A 19,193-nucleotide genomic window follows, 5' to 3' on the forward strand; every position below is an offset into this window, starting at 1 on the left:
GAAAGGCAAGACAAGAACTGAAATTCTCCTGGATCCCTGGAACCGGGCCACATAGGCTGTCCCTGGCTCCTAGGTCTGACAACAAAATAGACAGTCCTCTTTGATCCAAAGCCAAGATGGGGGAAAGCTACAGCCTTGTGCTATCTCCCCAAGGGAAGCTGGTTCAGAGTGAATAAGGCCCCAGAAACCAGCTCTGTGTTGCCTGCCTCAGTGGACAGACTAGTGTTTCACAACCTCTTTGGGTCTTGGAGCCCTCTGAGAATTTGATAAAAGCCAAGAAGCCTCCCTTAGAAAAATGCACATATAAGGAAGATGTGTATATAATTTAGGTGGGGGTGTGTGTGTGTATATAAAGGATTCTCTGAAACCTATTTATGGCACCAGTTAAGGACCTCTGGTCTTGACAGATATTTCAATGAACAAAAGCAGTCTGATCATCTCCACTCTTCAAAACTGACCCATCACCAACAGCATTACCAATGTAATGTTCTTGCCAAAAATATGTTAAGTATAAAAAAACTAATCAGGCAAATCTAGAATGTGGGTTATTCTATAAGATAACTGGTCTTGACTCTTCTAAAAAGTCATGGGGAGAAGAAAAGGCACAGATTTAAAAAAGCCTAGAGACACAGCAACCAAATATGATGCCTACACCTTGGATTCAAATTTAGATTAAAAAAGGCAACAGCCATGAACATTTTTTGGAACTGAGGAAATCTGGATTTGGACTATAATATTATATTGTAAAATTACTGTGAATTTTCTTAGATGTGATGATATTTGACTTATATAGGAGAATTCTTAGGAGAAACATATTGAACTATTTAAGGGTAAAAGTCAAGATGCATTTAAGTTACTCTGAAATAGTTCAGCAAAAATAAATAAATGAAAGTATATAGACAGAGGGAGAGAGAGACACAAAGTGGCATAACATTAACAAATGATGAATCTATGTGAAAGGTATGTAGGTGTTATTTGAACTACATTTTCAACTTTTTTACATATTTGAAATTTTTTTCAAAATAAAATATTGGGGAAGAAACCCAACATTCTATTAGCAACGTGTAAGATGTATATGTTTGGCCGGGCGCGGTGGCTCAAGCCTGTAATCCCAGCACTTAGGGAGGCCGAGACGGGCGGATCACGAGGTCAGGAGATCGAGACCGTCCTGGATAACACGGTGAAACCCCGTCTCTACTAAAAAATACAAAAAAAAAACTAGCCGGGCGAGGTGGCGGCGCCTGTAGTCCCAGCTACTCGGGAGGCTGAGGCAGGAGAATGGCGTGAACCCGGGAGGCGGGGAGCTTGCAGTGAGCTGAGATCCGGCCACTGCACTCCAGCCAAAAAAAAAAAAAAAGATGTATATGTTGGATCCACAGCTTGCTGGGCGGGGTGGCTGATGCCTGTAATCCCAGCACTTTGGGAAGCTAAGATGGGAGGATCACTTGAGCCCAGGAGTTCGAGACCAGCCTGAGCAACATAGTAAGACCCCGTCTCTTAAAAAAAAAAAAAAAAAATCCATAGCTCCCTTCTCCCCTAATCACCTGGCTATGAAGTCCCACCTCTCAAAAGTCAGGTGTGTTGTCAGGACTTACCTGCACAACCTCCTCCTTCCTTCTGAGCTTCCCAACACACACAGCTAAGAGCTCATTGGCCTGCTGAGCCCATGCCATTTCTTTCCTTCTAGTTCCTTCTTTTCCCTATTCTCGTTGTCAAGGCCTTCCACCTTCCACAGTGGCCATATCGTTGTTTCCAAGAGGTTTCAACATTGCTTGGGTTGAATCTTGATCCTGCCACTTACTAGTTACATCATCTTGGGCAAGATATTTTACTTACTTCTCTGGCCTAGTTTCCTCATCTATAAAATGAACTGCTGTGAAAATTAAAGGAAATAATATGTATTAAAAATATAGAGAGCAGCTGGGCACAGTGGCTCATGCTTGTAATCCCAGCACTTTGGGAGGCCGAGGCAGGTGGATCACTTGAAGTCAGGAGTTCGAGACCAGCCTGGCCAATATGGTGAAACCCGGTCTCTACTAAAAATACAAAAAATTAGCCGGGCGTGGTGGCACGAACCTGTAATCCCAGCTTCTCGGGAGGCTGAGGCAGGAGAATCGCTGGAACCCAGGAGGTGGAGGTTGTAGTGAGCCAAGATCATGCTACTGCACTCCAGCCTGGGTGACAGAGCCAGACTCCGTCTCAAAAAAAATTATGGATAGACAGAGATAGCTTATATAAAAGACCTAATATAGGCTGGGCATGGTGGCTCACACCTGTAATCCCAGCACTTTGGGAGGCTGAGGCAGGCAGATCACAAGGTCAGGAGTTTTGAGACTAGCCTGGCCAACACAGTGAAATCCTATCTCTACTAAAAATACAAAAATTAGCCAGTCATGGTGGCTTGCGCTTGTAGTCCCAGCTACTCAGAAGGCTGAGGCAGGAGAATTGCTTGAACCTGGGAGGCAGAGGTTGTGGTGATCCGAGACTGCCTGGACAACAAAGCGAGACTCCGTCTCAAAAAAAAAAAAAAAAGACCAAATATAGTAGAAACTCAGTATGTGTTAACTTTTATTAAACATGATAATGACAATGTAATGGCAGTTCACATTATCAGCCACTTCCTGTCACTAGCTGGACAACTTCTCTTAGTAGCTTTCTCTCATTGAAAACAACTAATAGCATCCCATTATTACAAAGAGCCAATGTGAAGAGGAAATAAGCTAATGTATGAGAGAAAGTCTTTTGCCAGGCAAGTGCATTATTATAACTTGCTAAGCACTGCAGATATAAAAGATAAATACACAGGGCACCCTACTTCACTTTTCGTGAGCTTATGAAGAGTTGAGGAAGAGAAAGTCTAAATAAAATTCAACAATGCAAGGTGAGAGGACACAATGAGTTCTACTACTTCTGAGCAATGCAGGAGGTAGAGAAGAGGGGCAGGAATGAGTTGAAGCAGCTGAGCTAGGAAGTCTAGAGAAGCAAGTCCCTGAGAATTCCTTTATCTTTCTGGAGTGGCCAATTCCCCCCTGGGTGCTCAACAAACACTGATGGCTATTTTTACCCTATAGCTTTTCCTACTTGTCTTATGGAAGGGGAACTTCAGGGTCTAGAGGGCTGGGTATGGCATGAAGAGTATGGCTGTGAAGTGTCTAAAAACTGTGCAGTGAGGATGTAGGCAGAGGGGAAGACTGTTCTTGGTATGTGGCTCACACTCCTCTCAATGTAAGATACATGTGGGATGAGCTCTAAATGAGGAGGAGAAAGATATGGGTTCAAGTTCTTGGGTGCTAACATAGCCTTGGACAAGCCCCTTTCCCTCTCTGGGTTGTTTCCCCACCTGTGAAACAAGGGGACACATAATACCCTGGGTCCCCTTAACCCTGTGCATATCTGTGTTTTTCCCTAGATGATCTGAGGTTCCACTCTTAGTACCACCATTTACCACCTAAGTGATCTTGGGCTAGCCCCTTCACTTCTCATTTGTGAAATGGCAATGTCATCACCTACTTTCAAGGTAGCATTGAGGATTTTTTCTTTTTTTTTTTGAGATGGAGTTTTGCTGTTATCACCCAGGCTGGAGTGCAGTGGCTCGATCTCGGCTCACTGCAACCTCTGCCTCCCGAGTTCAAGTGATTTTCCTGCCTCAGCCTCCTGAGTAGCTGGGATTACTGGCGCAGGCCACCACACCCAGCTAATTTTTCTATTTTTAGTAGAGATGGGGTTTCCCTGTGTTGGAGAGGCTGGTCTCGAACTCCTGACCTCAAGTGATCCGCCCCCGCCCGCCTTGGCCTCCCAAAGTGTTGGGATTACAGGCGTGAGCCACTGTGCCTGGCCTGCAGCGAGGATTAAATGTGGTTCTGAAGAACTATGGGGTGCCCAACAGAGGGCTGGCAGTAGGAGCAGGGGCTTCCTTCTTGCCTCCCGTCTTCTGACTTAGAAGTTCCAGGGCAACCAGCTTTCTTCTTCACTAGATTGTTAGTTCCCTGAGGATAAAAACAGCATCCCACTTACTCTTGTTGGACTCAGCACCAAGCAAAGGACCTGGAAGAGCAAAGCTTTAACAAATGTTTCCAAACCAAAAATGGCAGGAGTGGCAAGAACCAGTAGCCCAGGTGGGGGAGCACAAGGGTTCCATGGCTCATGGCCACCAGGTCCTTTTTTTCTTCTGTGTGCAGACATATTTGCACCCAAATGCAGGCCTGGGCTTTGTTACGCCCTTGCAATGGTATGTACGCCGCAGGGCATGGGAGCACCAGAACACACCCTCCTTTCCATTGCCAATATCCTGCTTTTGTTTGCTGCAAGTAGCTCTGGCCAGGCCCAGGAGAGGGAGCAGGGAGAGAAACAAGTGCAGGCATGCAGGAGACAGCCAGGCCAGCCTGCTGGGAAGAACACCTGGCTAGAGAGCAATATCACCAGTCCACACATCTGTGTCAAGAAATGCCTTTAAAGGGCACAGCCAGCTACGTGGCCAAAACTGCCACAGATGTCTCTGAAGAACTGGAACGTGAACAGCTGATAGGACTGGGTATGGGTCCCTAAGCTGTGTTTTGCCACAGAACACAACTGGGTTCTTGGACCACTTAAGAAGTTGCCATGGTAGAGTTCAGAGTTCTAGCTTAGCTATCAATTAACAGCTACTATTTATTGAATGCCAACCATAATCCAGGTCCTATATGAGGTACCTTATTTATATTATCTCTAATCCTGACAACCCTACAAGGTAGTAGGATTATCCCTATTTTATAGAAGACTGAAAAGCAGAGTTAAAGTCAAATAATTCTGCAAAGTTGCCCAATACATAATTGATGAAGCTGGAATGTGAAGCTATGTGTGCTTGGCTACAAAGCCGCATCCACTGTACTATGTCACTGGACTGAGACAGCACATCTCTCAACAGCTGAGCCTCAGGATTCTCACCTGTGAAAATAAGGAGGCTGGAGGCCTGACAGTTCAAGACCCTTTGAGTCTTAACACTTCATGATGCTTCTCCTTTACTCCAAGTACTGAATGTTAAATGGCACAATTCTCCTCCTTCATATACTTCACAGTGTTCAATTCCCCAGCAGTCTCTGTTCTTTTAAGCAAAGAATCCAGAACACACTCTGGAACTGTAAGGTGCTACTCAAACATGTTCCACCTTAGATTCTTAGAGGCCATGGACCCCATACGTTCTTCCGAAAGCCAAGGCTGTTCTTCTACCTTTCAGCTTTTGAAAGTTTCAAGTGAAAGTCAAAATCTGCCCTGGCTGTAGGTAAAAGAGTACCCAGCTGGGAGGTGGTGAAGCTGAGGTCTGAACCAGTCATCCCACTGTCCTGAGGAGCCAGAGTGAATTGAGCTGAAATCCTCAGGTCAGGGGAGATCACCTAGAAGCCTACATACGCTGAGGGTACGCCTAAGGACAACCTCCAAAACTCATCTTCCAAAACTATTAGAGGGGTTCCAAGGGCTTGGGCAGATACAAAGTGCACAGAACCCTGGTGGTCAGTTCAGTGGGCCAACCCAGATCCACACAGAGACCTTTTGAGTCAGCAGAGAACACATGAGTTTTTTTAAAAAAGATAATCAGTTGAGATTTTATCTTTCAAGACCTGGATCCATATTCCTTCTCTGCCATTTACTATCTGTGTCACCTAAGGCCAGTTACTTCATGACTCTGAGCCTCAGTTTCCTCACTTGTACACTGCTGATAGTATCTTATGGGGTTATGAGAATTAAATTATGTACAGATGTCCTGCATCATGCCTGGCTCACAGCAGGTAGCCAGTAAGTATTCATTTATTTCCCTCCCCAATTTGAGAACGCCAAGGGCAAATGCAGACAGACCCCTTTTTCTCCTATGCCTAGCAATATGGACCTGCTTCTCAGCCCAGAATGAGACAGATTTCTGTAAGTAAGGTCCTAAAATGAATTATTTCTCTATTCAATTAGAAATCAACATTTTTTTAAGAGACAAGAGTCTTACTGTGTCACCCAGACTGGAGTGCAGTGGCACAATCATTGCTCACTATAGTCTGACACCCCAGGCTCAAGAGATCCTCCTGCCTCAGCCTCCTGAGTAGCTGGGACTACAGGTGCACACCACCATGCCTGGCTAATTTTTTATTTTTTGTGGAGACAGGGTCTCCCTATGTTGCCCAGGCTGGTCTTAAACTCCTGAACTCAAGTGATCCTCCAGCCTTGGCCTCCCAAAGTGCTGGGATTACAGGAAGGAGCCACCACACCCAGCTGAAATCAACTGGTTTTAATAGATTCCTAACAATTAGGAAATAGTTACTGTGCATCTACGATGTGTAAGAACAAGCAGGCAAGGTGCTGTGCTGAGAGAAGCCAAGTGAGATAAGACAGAGACCCAGCCCTCACTCACATCCAGATTCTTCAGACAAAAATGTTTACAGGTAAATTCTCAACCTTATGGGGTAAGAGAACCAGTCATTACTGCAGTGGATTTACACATGTTAAAGCATAAGCCCTCCCATGTCCTGATGAAGACCTGGCTGGATGGTCATCCCTTAACCTCCCGGTGAGCAGCCAGTTGTAGAGAAGCTTCTTTCAGCCCCCAGCCTCTGAATTGACTGGGCTGGAAGGAGAGAAAAGGAAGCTCCCTCCACCATAGCCTGAGGGCACCTGGAGAGCATCACAACTTGGGGATGCCAACTTTTCCCCAGGGCCCAGAAGGGCAGATATGACAGGGGCCTAGAGAGACTCTGTTCCATAAGAGCTCAGTCAAAAATCCCTTTATTACTCCTCCTTCCTGCAGATCCTGTAGACTGAAACAGTCTGACAATTAAGCTGTAAGTATTATGGAGTATGTTATTATTGTTTTAAAAAATTAACCAAACACATAATGAAGCCTATGAACAGCAAGAAATAAGTGTTGCTAGAGTGCACTGATTCAGTTCCAACCAAAAACCAGGAAGACTGTAGTTTCAAGTAATTTGTGTAGTTGTACTGCAGTTAAAGACAGGGCCTCCATTATTTGGCAAATAATGGAAAAGAGCTTGTGTGCCTTTGAGGAGCCACATAGAAGTTGCAGAGTTGTGAACCACTCACCTGATCTAAGTCCTTCATTTTTCAGATAAGGAGAAAAAGAGTCCCGGAGGACCTAAGGCACCTGCCAAATGTTACTGTGAAGCTGGGCAGAGCTATGCATAATTATTTCCCTTTAAACATGGATTGCTTTGGAACACAAAGATTAATTTGTTTTCTTCAAGAGATAATGTGTAAACCCAAGCTCATTAAATCAGTATTGGATATTAAGTGCAATTCTATAAAAAGAAAAATGCTTTAAAGATGTCCGACAAAAACCACTCCCTAATTTACCTCTTTTGTAAATTCCAATTTGAGGTATTTTCTTACTTGGAAGTACAGTGGTAATTGCATCTCACTCCTCACGTTAGTGTGGGTAGGAAAGACAGTGCATTCTCCACTGAGTATGTTTGGCCTATCAGGCAGAGGTGTATGGGACACAGAAGTTGTATTCTTCATTACCTTGCTCCCTCTTTCTCCTTCACATGTCACGCCTGATCATGTCCCCGTGGAATCTGGTTGCGTCACTTTCCTTGCAACCACAGCCCCACAACTCCTATAGATTTTGTACTCCCCCAGAGGCCAAGGATCAAGGACTTAATTTGTTTCACAGAATCCAGCAAGGACCCTGTTCAGGAGCCCAAGAAGTCTGGCTTCTACTTTCTGCCAGGGACGAAACTGAGGCCCAAAGAGGAGCCCTTGAAGATACCCTATAATAAAAGACGGAGGGGCTAATGGCAGAAACAGTTTTCTCACCAGGTAGTGATGTGGCAATGGATTGACACCTGGGAGAGCAGAGGGTCTGGGTGGTCCCTCCCTGGGGGGAAAGAGCCCTGTGTGCCACCTATCTCTTCAGAAGTGACTTCAGGAAAGTGGCCTCTTATATGGGGGAGGAGAGAGTGTCTACAGAAAGTCAGTCAGAACCCCCCAGACTCTAGCTGGGCAAACGGAGCTTGGGGGGTGGGGGCAAGGTGATCAGGTTCTCCAGAAAGGCTGGGGCAGAACAAGACAAAGGGCAGGTGGACTTGGGTGGCATTGGTGGCCTGGCCCTTAAAAGTTCAGGTGGAGAGTTCATTATCTGCTCTAGTTCCACCTCCTGAGAAGTTGTGTCCTCCCTGGGTTCCCTGCCTCTCCAAGGGTAAAAGGGGTATAGTTTCTGGCTCCTAAAGGAACAACCCTTCCCCTAAGTGGCCTTCCCAGGATTAAAAGTAAGAGAAATTAATGAGGACCTGAAATGTGACTACTTCAACACTTGGCATCTTAATTCCGCATGGTAAAAGCTTTCTCCTAAAGTCAAGATCAATTTCCATTGGCTCTTTAGAAAACAATATCAGCCATACCTTCAACAAGTCAGGCAAACTATCCCTTTTTCTACTCTCTGCTAGGAAAGGAAAACAAACCTGATAATTTCCTCTCCACTAGGAGAAGAAAACAAACCTGCAGCCCCCGAAGAATGAGAGAAAGTCAGGAAGACAGAAAAAGCTGCCCAGTGAGGCTCCATATGTTAACTTTGTTGAAACTGGTTGCCTCATCTGTAAAATGGGGATATATAATCTCTTTAGGCTGTTGAGAGATTAAAGGATAAAGTGTCCAGCAGGGCGCTTGGTAGAGTCAGCATTGAGGACCAGTTCCCTTCCCCCTTCCCCCAGTCCAGACACCTCCCACCACTCTACCAGGGTCCAGTCATTCCACGAAACCACATGGTACACTGCTTTTCTGCCCAGGGCCTGGCCACCTGACTAGTATCCCGGCAGCAAGATCTGGGCACTGGACCTAGTTTAGGGAAGCCAGAAGGGAAAAGTCGACAAGGACCACTGGTGAGGGGGAGGCAGCCTTTTTGGAACAACAGGCTGCTCCCAAAGAATGAAAACAAGCCCCACCCTAGTCTGGAATGGCTCCATTCAGAAGGGACCTAGAGGGCCAGAAACCCCCTGGGGAGTTTCTATGGGAGGTGGAGTGGGGCAATGAGCAAAGAAAGCCAGGTTGGAGGTAGAGTTTCCACATCTCCCTTTGAGAAGCCCCAGAGAGAGGCTCGTGGAGGTACTCAGGCCTAGGGACTGAGGAGGTGTGGGGGCTGGCCCAGCAGCTCAGGAACACTCCAAAGTCCATTGCTCCAGTCTCAGAAGCACTGGCCCGGGTCTTTCCCCAGCAACTACATTCACCTGGGAGCTCAGAAGCCCCTCAAGGTCAGAGGCTAATGTGCCTGCCATTAAGAGAACAAATGTTTATAAGGTACCTATTGTGTACCAGGCTACCCACACCCAGGACTTGCCAGTTTCCACAGTTTGGCAAAACCTGCCCATCCTGCTTGTTGGGACAAATTTCTGGGCAGGCAGCATGGCCCGCAGGTAAGACATGTGAGAGCTAGAAACAGCACTCTATCTGTGCTATTCCCCCTGGAAGCAGTAACACCTAGAAGGGGCAGGTCAGTGGCATCTTTTGGAGGCTCTTTCAGGTTTGCCTGGGATGGAAGAGGAGCTGGAGCTCCCTAAGAAGTTCCTTCTGGGTATATCCCTCCCCTCACCACTTCCAGGACATAATGGGGGTACCTCACAAGGCCGATTCTGCTTGGGTATAACCTCTCCTGGCTTCTGCCTGGCAGAACTGATGGTAAAGGACTAAGTGAGAAGGAGATTTTGGGAGACCACCCTCTTCTCAGGACCAGGGGCCAGGAGAGAGAGAGAGGGGAACTCGGAGACCAACTCACCGAAATGGGTCTCTGGAGGTGAAGTAAGCCGGGACTGACAAGTAACTCCCCATCTTCTTCCCACACCAGATAAACAGGCTCAGCTGCAAATCCGTCTATGAGTGCCTCGGGCCGGCTGTAGATGGCCACCATGACAGGCCCAGGGCTCCCAACACCTCTGGCTGCAGGCAGGCTGCCCTGAGTTCACCTCTCCCTCCGGAGCAGCTGGAGGAGCCTGAGGACTCCAGGCCACTTGCCCCCCAGCAGATTCCCACAGGGGCTCATGGCTGGGATGGCTCCTCCCTAGTTCTTAGAAGCTCAGGCGGCCCCTCTGGACTCGGAGAAAACGACCTCTTTGAGGAGGCTACATACACACTGGCATTCTTGAGCAAGGGCCGGTGACTAGCTAAGAAAGAAGCGCTGCTGTCAAGTTAGCCTTCTTCTTCAGTCCCACCCCTGAATGAGGGAGGGAGGGAGGAAGAGGAGGAGCTCCCGCAGAACCGAGGTGTGTGGTTGGAGCAGCTGTTAGGAAACAGACCTTGCAGGCAAGGGGTGGAGCTGGGCTGGATCGAGGCTGCAGGCAGGCGCTGCAGACAATAACTGGGACCGACTGAGCGTCCATCCTGAGCTCAGGGAAGGGCAAGGCAGGATACAGGGTGAACATATCTGGCCCCAGATGTCCTCAAGCAGAGGAGCTGCCTACAGGACAGTAATTCTGCTTGGAGGTGAAAAAAAAAAAAAAAAAAGCAGAGGATGCCAGGTCCAGGAAGAGCTACACCAGACAGAGGGACCTCTGGTAGGAGAGGCAGGTCCAGAGAGCCATCCTAGCTCCGAGCTGACATCTGTTCTGTCCTGGCACTAGGGCTCCCATTCATTCCCTCCCTCTGCCTCGCCTGGGGACAGCCTCAAGAGCTGACCAATGGGAGGTGACACTTCCACTCCAGGGCAGGGCTGTGTTGCAAATAAGGAAACGAGTCCCAGGGTATTAACCTACACCTGATGTGTCTCCATGTGGTAAACACTATATGCACTCTTATTTCTCTGAGACAGGAATTATTCCCACTCTACAGACAAGGAAAGTGAGGTACAGAGAGATTACGTAACTCACTCAAGGTCAAAAAGGGAGTCAGTGGCAGGCCTGGGATTTAAATGTAGGCCCATGTGAGTTGGAGTAGGCCCCTAGAGCTGGAGTTCTCCCACTACCAGGCTTCATTCTGGCTCTTCAAGGAGAAAAATCTTTTCCAAAGCCCTCTGCAAATAGGATGGAGCCCAGGTTACTCTCATTCACTCACTATTCACTGGCTGTTCACACACAGAACACCATCCACTGGCCTCTGTGGACAGTAGAACTTCTTCTACTTGTCCAATGATAACCATGCTTTTGAAACTGAAAAATGGGGCGTGAGGGAGAAGGCGGCCTGGGGTGCCAAAAGGGATTGATAAGCCTAAGTATCTGGAATGGGAGCCCGCCTGAAGGGCCCCAGTTGTGATGATGACCAAACCAGAGCTTACCATGGAGAAAGCCCTTGTCTCCCTGCCTGCAGGATTGTAAAGGAAAAAGCAAGGCTGCTGGAGAAAATCAGAATACTAGGACCTCACTATTGGATTTGGGGCAGTGACATCAGCTCTCCCTCACTAGGCACACACCTCTCACCATTGTAAAGGGCCAGAAGTCACCCTGCAGCTTCTATGTCTTACTGTGAACCATGGCAGCAAAGTCTGATAAAGATGGTAGACGGGGTTACAAAGGAGCCTTTTCCCATTCCACCAACGGGGCACAGGGACAACAATGCATGAGATAAGAGCACATGGGTTTGAATACTGATAATAAGCTACCATTTATTGAGCAGTTAATATGTTCTAGGCCCTGTGTTAAGTGCTTAGCATCTATTATCCATCATATTTAAATTGCCAGTACATGGGGTAAATGTCATCAGCCTCATTCAACAGATTAGGAAATAGGTTCTGAGGGGTTATGTCACTATCCTCAAGACAAATAGCTGGTAAGTGGTGAGGGTGGGTTTTTTTTTTTTTTTTTTTTTTGAGTCAGGGTCTCTCTCTGTCACTCAGGCTGGAGTGCAGTGGTGCCATCATGGCTCACTACAATCTCAACCTTGACCTTCTGGACTCAAGTGATCCTCTCACCTCAGCCTCCAGAGTAGCTGGGACGACAGATGCATGCCATCACGCCCAGCTGCAAGGCTGGGTTTCAAACCTGGTACATATGTATGGCTCTAGAGCACAGGTCAAGGCACTTTTCCTGTAAAGAGCCAGAGAACAAATATCTTAGGCTCTGCAGGCCATACAGATTCTGTTGTGACTACTCAATTGTGTCATTACAGAGCAAAAGCAGCCACATATAAAACATAAACTAAGGGACATGGTTGTGTTCCAATAGATATTTACTTATGGAAAGATTTTTTTTTTGAGATTCAGTCTCACACTGCTGTCCTGGCTAAAGTGCAGTGGTACAAACATGGTTCACTGTAGCCTCAACCACCTGGGCTCAAGTGATCCTCCTGCCTAAGCCTCCCATGCATCTGGGACCACAGGTGCAGGCCACCATACCTGGCTATTTTTTTTTTTTTGGTGACAGAGTCTCGCTCTGTTGCCCAGGCTGGAGTACAGTGTCATGATCTTGGCTCACTGCAACCTCCACCTCCCAGGTTCAAGCAATTCTCTTGTCTCAGCCTCCCAAGTAGCTGGGACTACAGGCACATGCCACCATGCTCGGCTAATTTTTGTATTTTTAATAGAGACGGGGTTTCACCATATTGGTCAGGCTAGTCTTGAACTCCTGACCTCAGGTGATCCACCTGCCTTGGCCTCCCAAAGTGCTGGGATTATAGGCGTGAGCCACTGTGCCTGGCCCTGGCTAATTTTTTTTTTTTTGTAGAGATAGGGTCTCACTTTGTTGCCCAGGCTGGGACACTGGTATTTGAGTTTCACGTAATTTCCACATGTTACAAAACATTCTTGTGCTTTTTTCCCCCTAACCATTAAAAATCACAGGTCATGGCCGGGCGCGGTGGCTCAAGCCTGTAATCCCAGCACTTTGGGAGGCCGAGACGGGCGGATCATGAGGTCAGGAGATCGAGAGACGATCCCGGCTAACACGGTGAAACCCCGTCTCTACTAAAAAAAAAATACAAAAAAAAAAAATAGCCGGGCGAGGTGGCGGGCGCCTGTAGTCCCAGCTACTCAGGAGGCTGAGGCAGGAGAATGGCGTAAACCCGGGAGGCGGAGCTTGCAGTGAGCTGAGATCCGGCCACTACACTCCAGCCTGGGTGACAGAGCAAGACTCCGTCTCAAAAAAAAAAAAAAAAAAATCACAGGTCATATAGGCCAGGCATAGTGGCTCATGCCTATAATCCCAGCAGTCGAGAGGCCAAGGAGGGCAGACTGCTTGAAGCCAGAAGTTTGAGACCAGCCTGGGTAACAAACCAAGACCCTATCTCTACCAGAAAAATCAATCAATCAAGCCGGGCATGGTGGCTCACACCTGTAATCCCAGCAATTTGGGAGGCCAAGGCAGGTAGATCACCTGAGGTAGGGAGTTCGAGACCAGCCTAACCAACATGGAGAAACCCTGTCTCTACTAAAAATACAAAAATTAGCTGGGCATGGTGGCACATGCCTGTAATCCCAGCTACTCGAGAGGCTGAGGCAGGAGAATCGCTTGAACCCAGGAGGCAGAGGTTGCGGTGAGCTGAGTTCGTGCCATTGCATTCCAGCCTGGGCAACAAGAGCGAAACTCCGTCTCAAAAAGAAAAAAAAAAAACAATCAATCACAGGCCGTATTAAAATAGGCAATGGGCCATAGCTTGCCGGCCTCTGTTCTAGAGCTACAGAGCTCAACTACTCTATTTACTACCTCTAATAGTGAAGAACAGCTCTTGGTGTTTGTGCAGAGCTCAGCCATATCTATCTACCACCACAAAGACACCACACTCTAGCCCCAGAGGCAGCCAGAAGAAGTAAGGACTGAACAGGTGCTCACCCTGCATTAAGCATTGCTTGCAGCACTACTTGTATGAATGAATTTTAACCCACACTATTCCACAGTTCTGTGATTTCTCTGTTTACAGATAAAGCAACTGAGGTACAGGGAGGTTAAATCACTTGCCTGAGGTCACTCAGCTGTAAATGTGAGAAGTGAAGCCAGGATTTGAACCCAGACTAGACATTATAGACTACACTCTACCATGCTATATCGAAGCTCAGCCTGGGCCCAGAGCCAGACTGTCTGGGTTTGAATGCGACAATGCACTGTATGTAAGCCCTTGGCACAAAGTCTGGAACACATTAAAGGTTGATAAATGTTACCCATTAATATCATTAAGACTATTGTTACAACTACTGTGGGCTAGCTATGTGGCCTTTAGCAAGTCACTGTCTCTGTCTGGGTCTGGGTTAGGTCTCTAAATAGCTCCCAGGATCAACATTTTTCACCCCTGTGAGGTTGCAGAGGGCTCTCTGTTTTCCTTGGGTCTCAAGTTGAGTTTAAACTCTTGAGCAGGAGGTCAGGATCCTGGCCTAGGGGCCACACAAGAGCCACAGAGGAGTTGAGGTGGGCTGGAAGTGGGGAAACAACATACAGGATACTGAAAGGGCTGCCCAGCTGGAGAGCTGGGAGCAATCTTTCTCCCAGCCACAGAATCAACTATTTCTCACCAAAACTCTATTATGTTCCCCTGTAATTCAATCAGGCAAGAAGGGGGCCCCAAATTAAGTCTGGAACTAGCAAATTATCTTTTAATTGTACCCTCTGATTTCCATGTGATGAACACAGCACTGATGGAAGAATATGCAAGCCACAAAGAGACCGAGGCCAGGGAGCCCATGAGCATAACTCCTCTTGACATTTCACACAGCTCTGCTGTTCCAGCGGCGGCGGCGGGCTCAGTGAGTCGGTGTCTAGGAATGTGAGCAGGAGGCTGCAGGCGTTCTCCTCTCCCCCTACTCCTCTTACAAAGGACTTGGTGGGTGGGTGAGGAATAAGGGAGAGGACATCTCAATGCCATGAAAACTGCCTTCCCCTGGAAGAGGAACAGCCTTCTCCCCATGTCCTGAGTTGAAGCAGAAGCCCCTCCCAGGTGGAATCCATTTGACCTCCATAAATCCAGACTTCAGGAGGAACCTTTGAAGGATTGATCACCAGATGTGATAAGCTGCTGGCTGCTCAGACGCAAGCGTGTGGTTCCTCAGAGCCAACTTCAAAGGGCCCAAGCTACCCAGCATTGGGAGATGAAATGTCACATTGGAGGATATATTTTACCCTCCCACCCTTGGAAACTGGTCCTGGATAGAAAACTGCTCTTCTAGGTCCTCAGAGCAGCTGGCAGAAGATTCAGCAGTTATGGCTGCCAGAGGCAACTGCAGGAATCCTTTGACTGGCAGTTATAGTAGGGATAAAATAGCAGGAGAGGTGTTAATCTCCAGCACATTTCATAAGTTGGAAACCTGGCAGGGAGCCGAACAAACTGACTCCTTAGAACCAGCTGAGGCGCAGGTCTTCAAGGCGTCTGTGACAGGCTGGAGAACAATAGCCTTCAAAACCGGCAGCCCCAAGTGAATGTTCAGGCAAGGTGTGGTAAGTGAATGAATCACCCCAGCCTCTTGTCGGAAGAAAACTCTTGCCAAATAATTCAAAACCCAAGGAACTGTGTTTGTGTGAAGCCCTCTATTGGCTGGGAGGACTCCAATCAAGGAAGATAATTTTTGAGGACTCTGAAACCTCCAAATCCTGAAAGGTAAGCATTACCACCCCCATATACTAACCATCTTTCCTGCCCCCCTCCTCCCCTCTTCCAAATCACTTTCTACATTATAGTAGCAGTCATCCTTCTAAAACAAGGGTCCCGGGCAAGCGCGGTGGCTCATGCTTGTAATCCCAGCACTTTGGGAGGCAGAGTCGGGCGGATCACCTAAGGTCAAGTGTTCGTGACCAACCTGGCCAACATGGAGAAACCCTGTCTCTACTAAAAACACAAAATTAGCTGGGTGTGGTGGTATGTGCCTGTAATGCCAGCTACTGGGGAGGCTGAGGCAAGAGAACTGCTTGAACACAGGAGGCAGACACTGCGGTGAGCCAAGATCATGTCATTGCACTCCAGCCTAGGTGACAGAGCAAGACTCTGTCTCAATAAATAAATAAATAAATAAAACATCACAGCAATTCCCAGCTTCACAGGGTTATGAGCATTAAATGAGAACATATGTGAACAAGCCCACTTCAGTATCCGGCTCATGGAACTCAGTCAGTGTTTTATCTGCTTCTCCTGTAATGTGATGTCATGTTCACAAACACCAGGTAAAAGACAGTATTTGGCATCTTAGGTATCACGGAAAGAGAAAAGAATTTGCCATCTGGATAGAACTTTAGAGATTTAGTCTAATCCCTTGCTTTATAGTTCATGAACTTGAAACCAGGAACGGAGAATTGGAAGCCCAAGACATATGAGGATACCAAGTCACATGAAATGTGTTCAGATTTTCAGACTGGGAGAATTATTTCCCAATATATTGAAAAAAGAAAATACGTTGGCACAGTGATGGAACCATTGTTAGTAACTTCGGAGAAACTATGGAGAATGGGGGCAATATTTCCAAAATATAATGTTCCATATCTACTATATACCAGGTGCTGGGGATGTATTCATGAAATAAAAACGGAGATAGCTAACTGGCCCAGTTTTCAAAAAGGAGGAAAAAGATACTGGAAAAAGTAACCTTATGATCCTTTTGCTTTGATTCCTTCACAAAATTCTAGGCAGATGATGGAGTAAGTGGACAGTAAGAACTTAAAAAAGGAGCTGATCATTAGGAGTCAGCAGTAGTGGAACGGTAGTGACTAGTTAGACTTGACTTCATGTTTTCACTGGGTTACTCATCATGAGACCTTCTCTTGGATTTCCACAGGCATTTGATAAACTCTTTCCTGATATCCAGACAGTAAGAATGTGGGCAGGAAATCTAGAAAAATCACATACAAGAACTCAACATACCCAGCAATTTGAAGCTCTGAACTGTACAGGCAGGATTCCTGAATACCCTGCTAGAGCTCATAAGGAAAGGGCATGGGATTTGAGCTCAGAAAAATTTTCTTTTAATTTCAGTGCTGCCCTCCCCAGCAGCATAAACTTGGATAAATTATTTAACATCTCTGGGCTTCCCTTGCCCTGCTTGTGCTGTATTCCTCAAGAGGTTGTTGCAGGAACTAAACTAGATGATGAGTATAAAAGGCCTTTGTAAACTGAAGATGCTTTATGAACATTAGTTATTATCACTGTTCTAGTGCTGTAGTTGCTCATCATGGGGGTCCTGAATTATAGGTTACCTTACTAGGCATCTGTGGACACCTGGTATGGGTCAGGCCTATGCTGGGCACTGAGAGTACCTAGTGCCTGCCTTCACGTAGTTTGATCTGGTGATAGACAGATATGGCCACAGGGTCCTTCCTGGGTGTGATGTGCTTGAGGACACATTGAAGGAACCCTTCCCAGAAGAGAATGAATGCTCTGTCAGAGCAGGGCCTGGAAAAAGGAGAAGACAGCACCTGAAGGAGATGTAGGAGGCTACAGAAGGAGTTAAGAGAGCAGAGGTTTGGGGAACTCCCAGGGAGCCTTATGTGGTGAGTCATCAATGGAGTAGGGCAGAAGGTGACCAGAGACGTTCCTGAGGGAACTAAGGTTCACAGAGAAGGTTGCTGTTTAAGGTCACAGATCTAGGAACTGACAAAGCTGGAGTTTGACCCAAGTCTTTGGACTCCAGGTCCAACATACTAAAACTGCCTCAAATAACTATTTTATTCTTGCCATGTGATTTACAGTAATATTTCTGAAAGTGTAACTAAAGGAATAGCAGCATTGGACCCTCTGGTCAGTCTGTTGAAAATGAAGATTCCTGGGCCCCACTTCAGGTATACAGAATCAGAATTGCTGAGATTGGGGCTAAGAATCTGCATTTTAAACAAGTCCCAGTGGTTCTGATCCACACTAACAATTGAAAACCAATACTTTTCTTTTTCCTAAGTGCTTTTCCACTTGATTTCATTTTACTCTCATAATAACCCTCAGAGGCAGGCAGGATAGATCACTATCGTTACCTTGTTACAAACGAGAAAATGAATTTACAGATAGCTTGTTCATCTTCTTATCCTGAACGTAGCTTAATAAATAAATGTTTGATGATTGACATTTTGTTAAGCCTTGGCTCAGCAGAGACTTTCACCCTCCTGGTGCCACTCTTACCCATCTGTAACCCCACAGTAGCTGCCTCTCTCTTTCCTCAGTGACACGGCAGCAGTGCTCATGTTATGGTATAAAAAGGTGATTCTAGGTCAGGCGCGGTGGCTCACACCTGTAATCCCAGCACTTTGAGGGGCTGAGGCGGGCAGATCATGAGGTCAGGAGATTGAGACCATCCTGGCCAACACGGTGAAACCCTGTCTCTACTAAAACACATAAAATTAGCCAGGAGTTGGGGTGCGTGCCTGTAGTCACAGCTCCTCGGGAGGCTGAGGCAGGGGAATCACTTGAACCCAGGAGGTGGAGATTGCAGTTTGCGTCACTGCACTCCAGTCTGGCGACATAGCGAGACTCCATCTCAAAAAAAAAAAGGTGATTCTAGAAGATAGCGTCATTCCATGAAAGCGCTATCTCTGGAGCTAAAACAAATTTCAAACAAACAAACAAACAAACATGAGGGATGACATTAGCCAACTTCAGAAATGGTGCTTCTGCAAAAGTCAGTGCTACTGATGAGAGTGGAGCACCCTCTGATCTCAGCAAAATCTCTATAGGGCATCATCGGGAAGTCATGACCAGAATACAGCTGACACACAGAAGAAAACAACCTTAACTCAAGTCTGGCATGAGGTACTGAGGGTTTTTTTTGTAATCGTAAGGAGGATGGAGAAAGAATTTGTTAGCACCCTTCCAGCACTGCCCATGGGAGAAGGGACTCTAGCCTTTGGGGGGAAAATGAAAAACAAGGCAAAATAAGCACAGCAGGTTGCTACAGTTGCAGAAGGCATGCCATTCCTTGAGGCCCTGGTTTTGATGGCTTAAGACTTAGGGATGACATTTACAGACTGAGGTCTTAGTCTATATAAGTTTGAGCTTATCTTATCACCTCAAAAGATAAGCTCTTGCCTAAAAGAATATTGTAGAGCAAAGAGATGGTAATGGTGCATACTGGATGGGCTTTATTCAAGTGTCCAAAGAGTCGTTCAACAAATAACATCACTCACCCAGCAAACACTCTGAGTGCCCACTACATTCTAGGCACTTTGCTAAACTCTGGGATACAAAGACAAACTAGATACGGCTCCGCACTTGGAGAATTTCATACTCTAAGAGTGATGCTAGATGTGTAAACAAATATTGACATGGATATAACTGAGGTATGAAGAGAATAACAAAGAGAGAAAAAGTCTCTGATTGGTGGGAGAGGTATGGGTGGATTTGGCGGG

General features: G+C 46.7%; 1 protein-coding gene across 2 annotated transcripts in view; it reads right to left on the reverse strand.

Annotated features, from left to right (window-relative positions):
• Positions 1-19,193, reverse strand: part of LIMK2 (LIM domain kinase 2) — a 68,740-nt gene that overhangs the window by 22,753 nt on the left and 26,794 nt on the right. The window contains exon 1 of one of the 2 annotated variants that reach the window (XM_050806723.1): positions 9,740-12,463. The exons of the other annotated variant lie outside the window; for it this stretch is intronic. Coding sequence (XP_050662680.1) covers positions 9,740-9,792 — 53 coding nt within the window. The 5' untranslated portion in view covers positions 9,793-12,463. Of the gene's footprint in view, positions 1-9,739; positions 12,464-19,193 lie in introns of those variants that run through there. 2 annotated transcript variants of the gene reach the window in all.

This window comes from Macaca thibetana, chromosome 10, assembly GCF_024542745.1.
Source record: "Macaca thibetana thibetana isolate TM-01 chromosome 10, ASM2454274v1, whole genome shotgun sequence".
Taxonomy (NCBI): Eukaryota; Metazoa; Chordata; class Mammalia; order Primates; family Cercopithecidae; genus Macaca; species Macaca thibetana.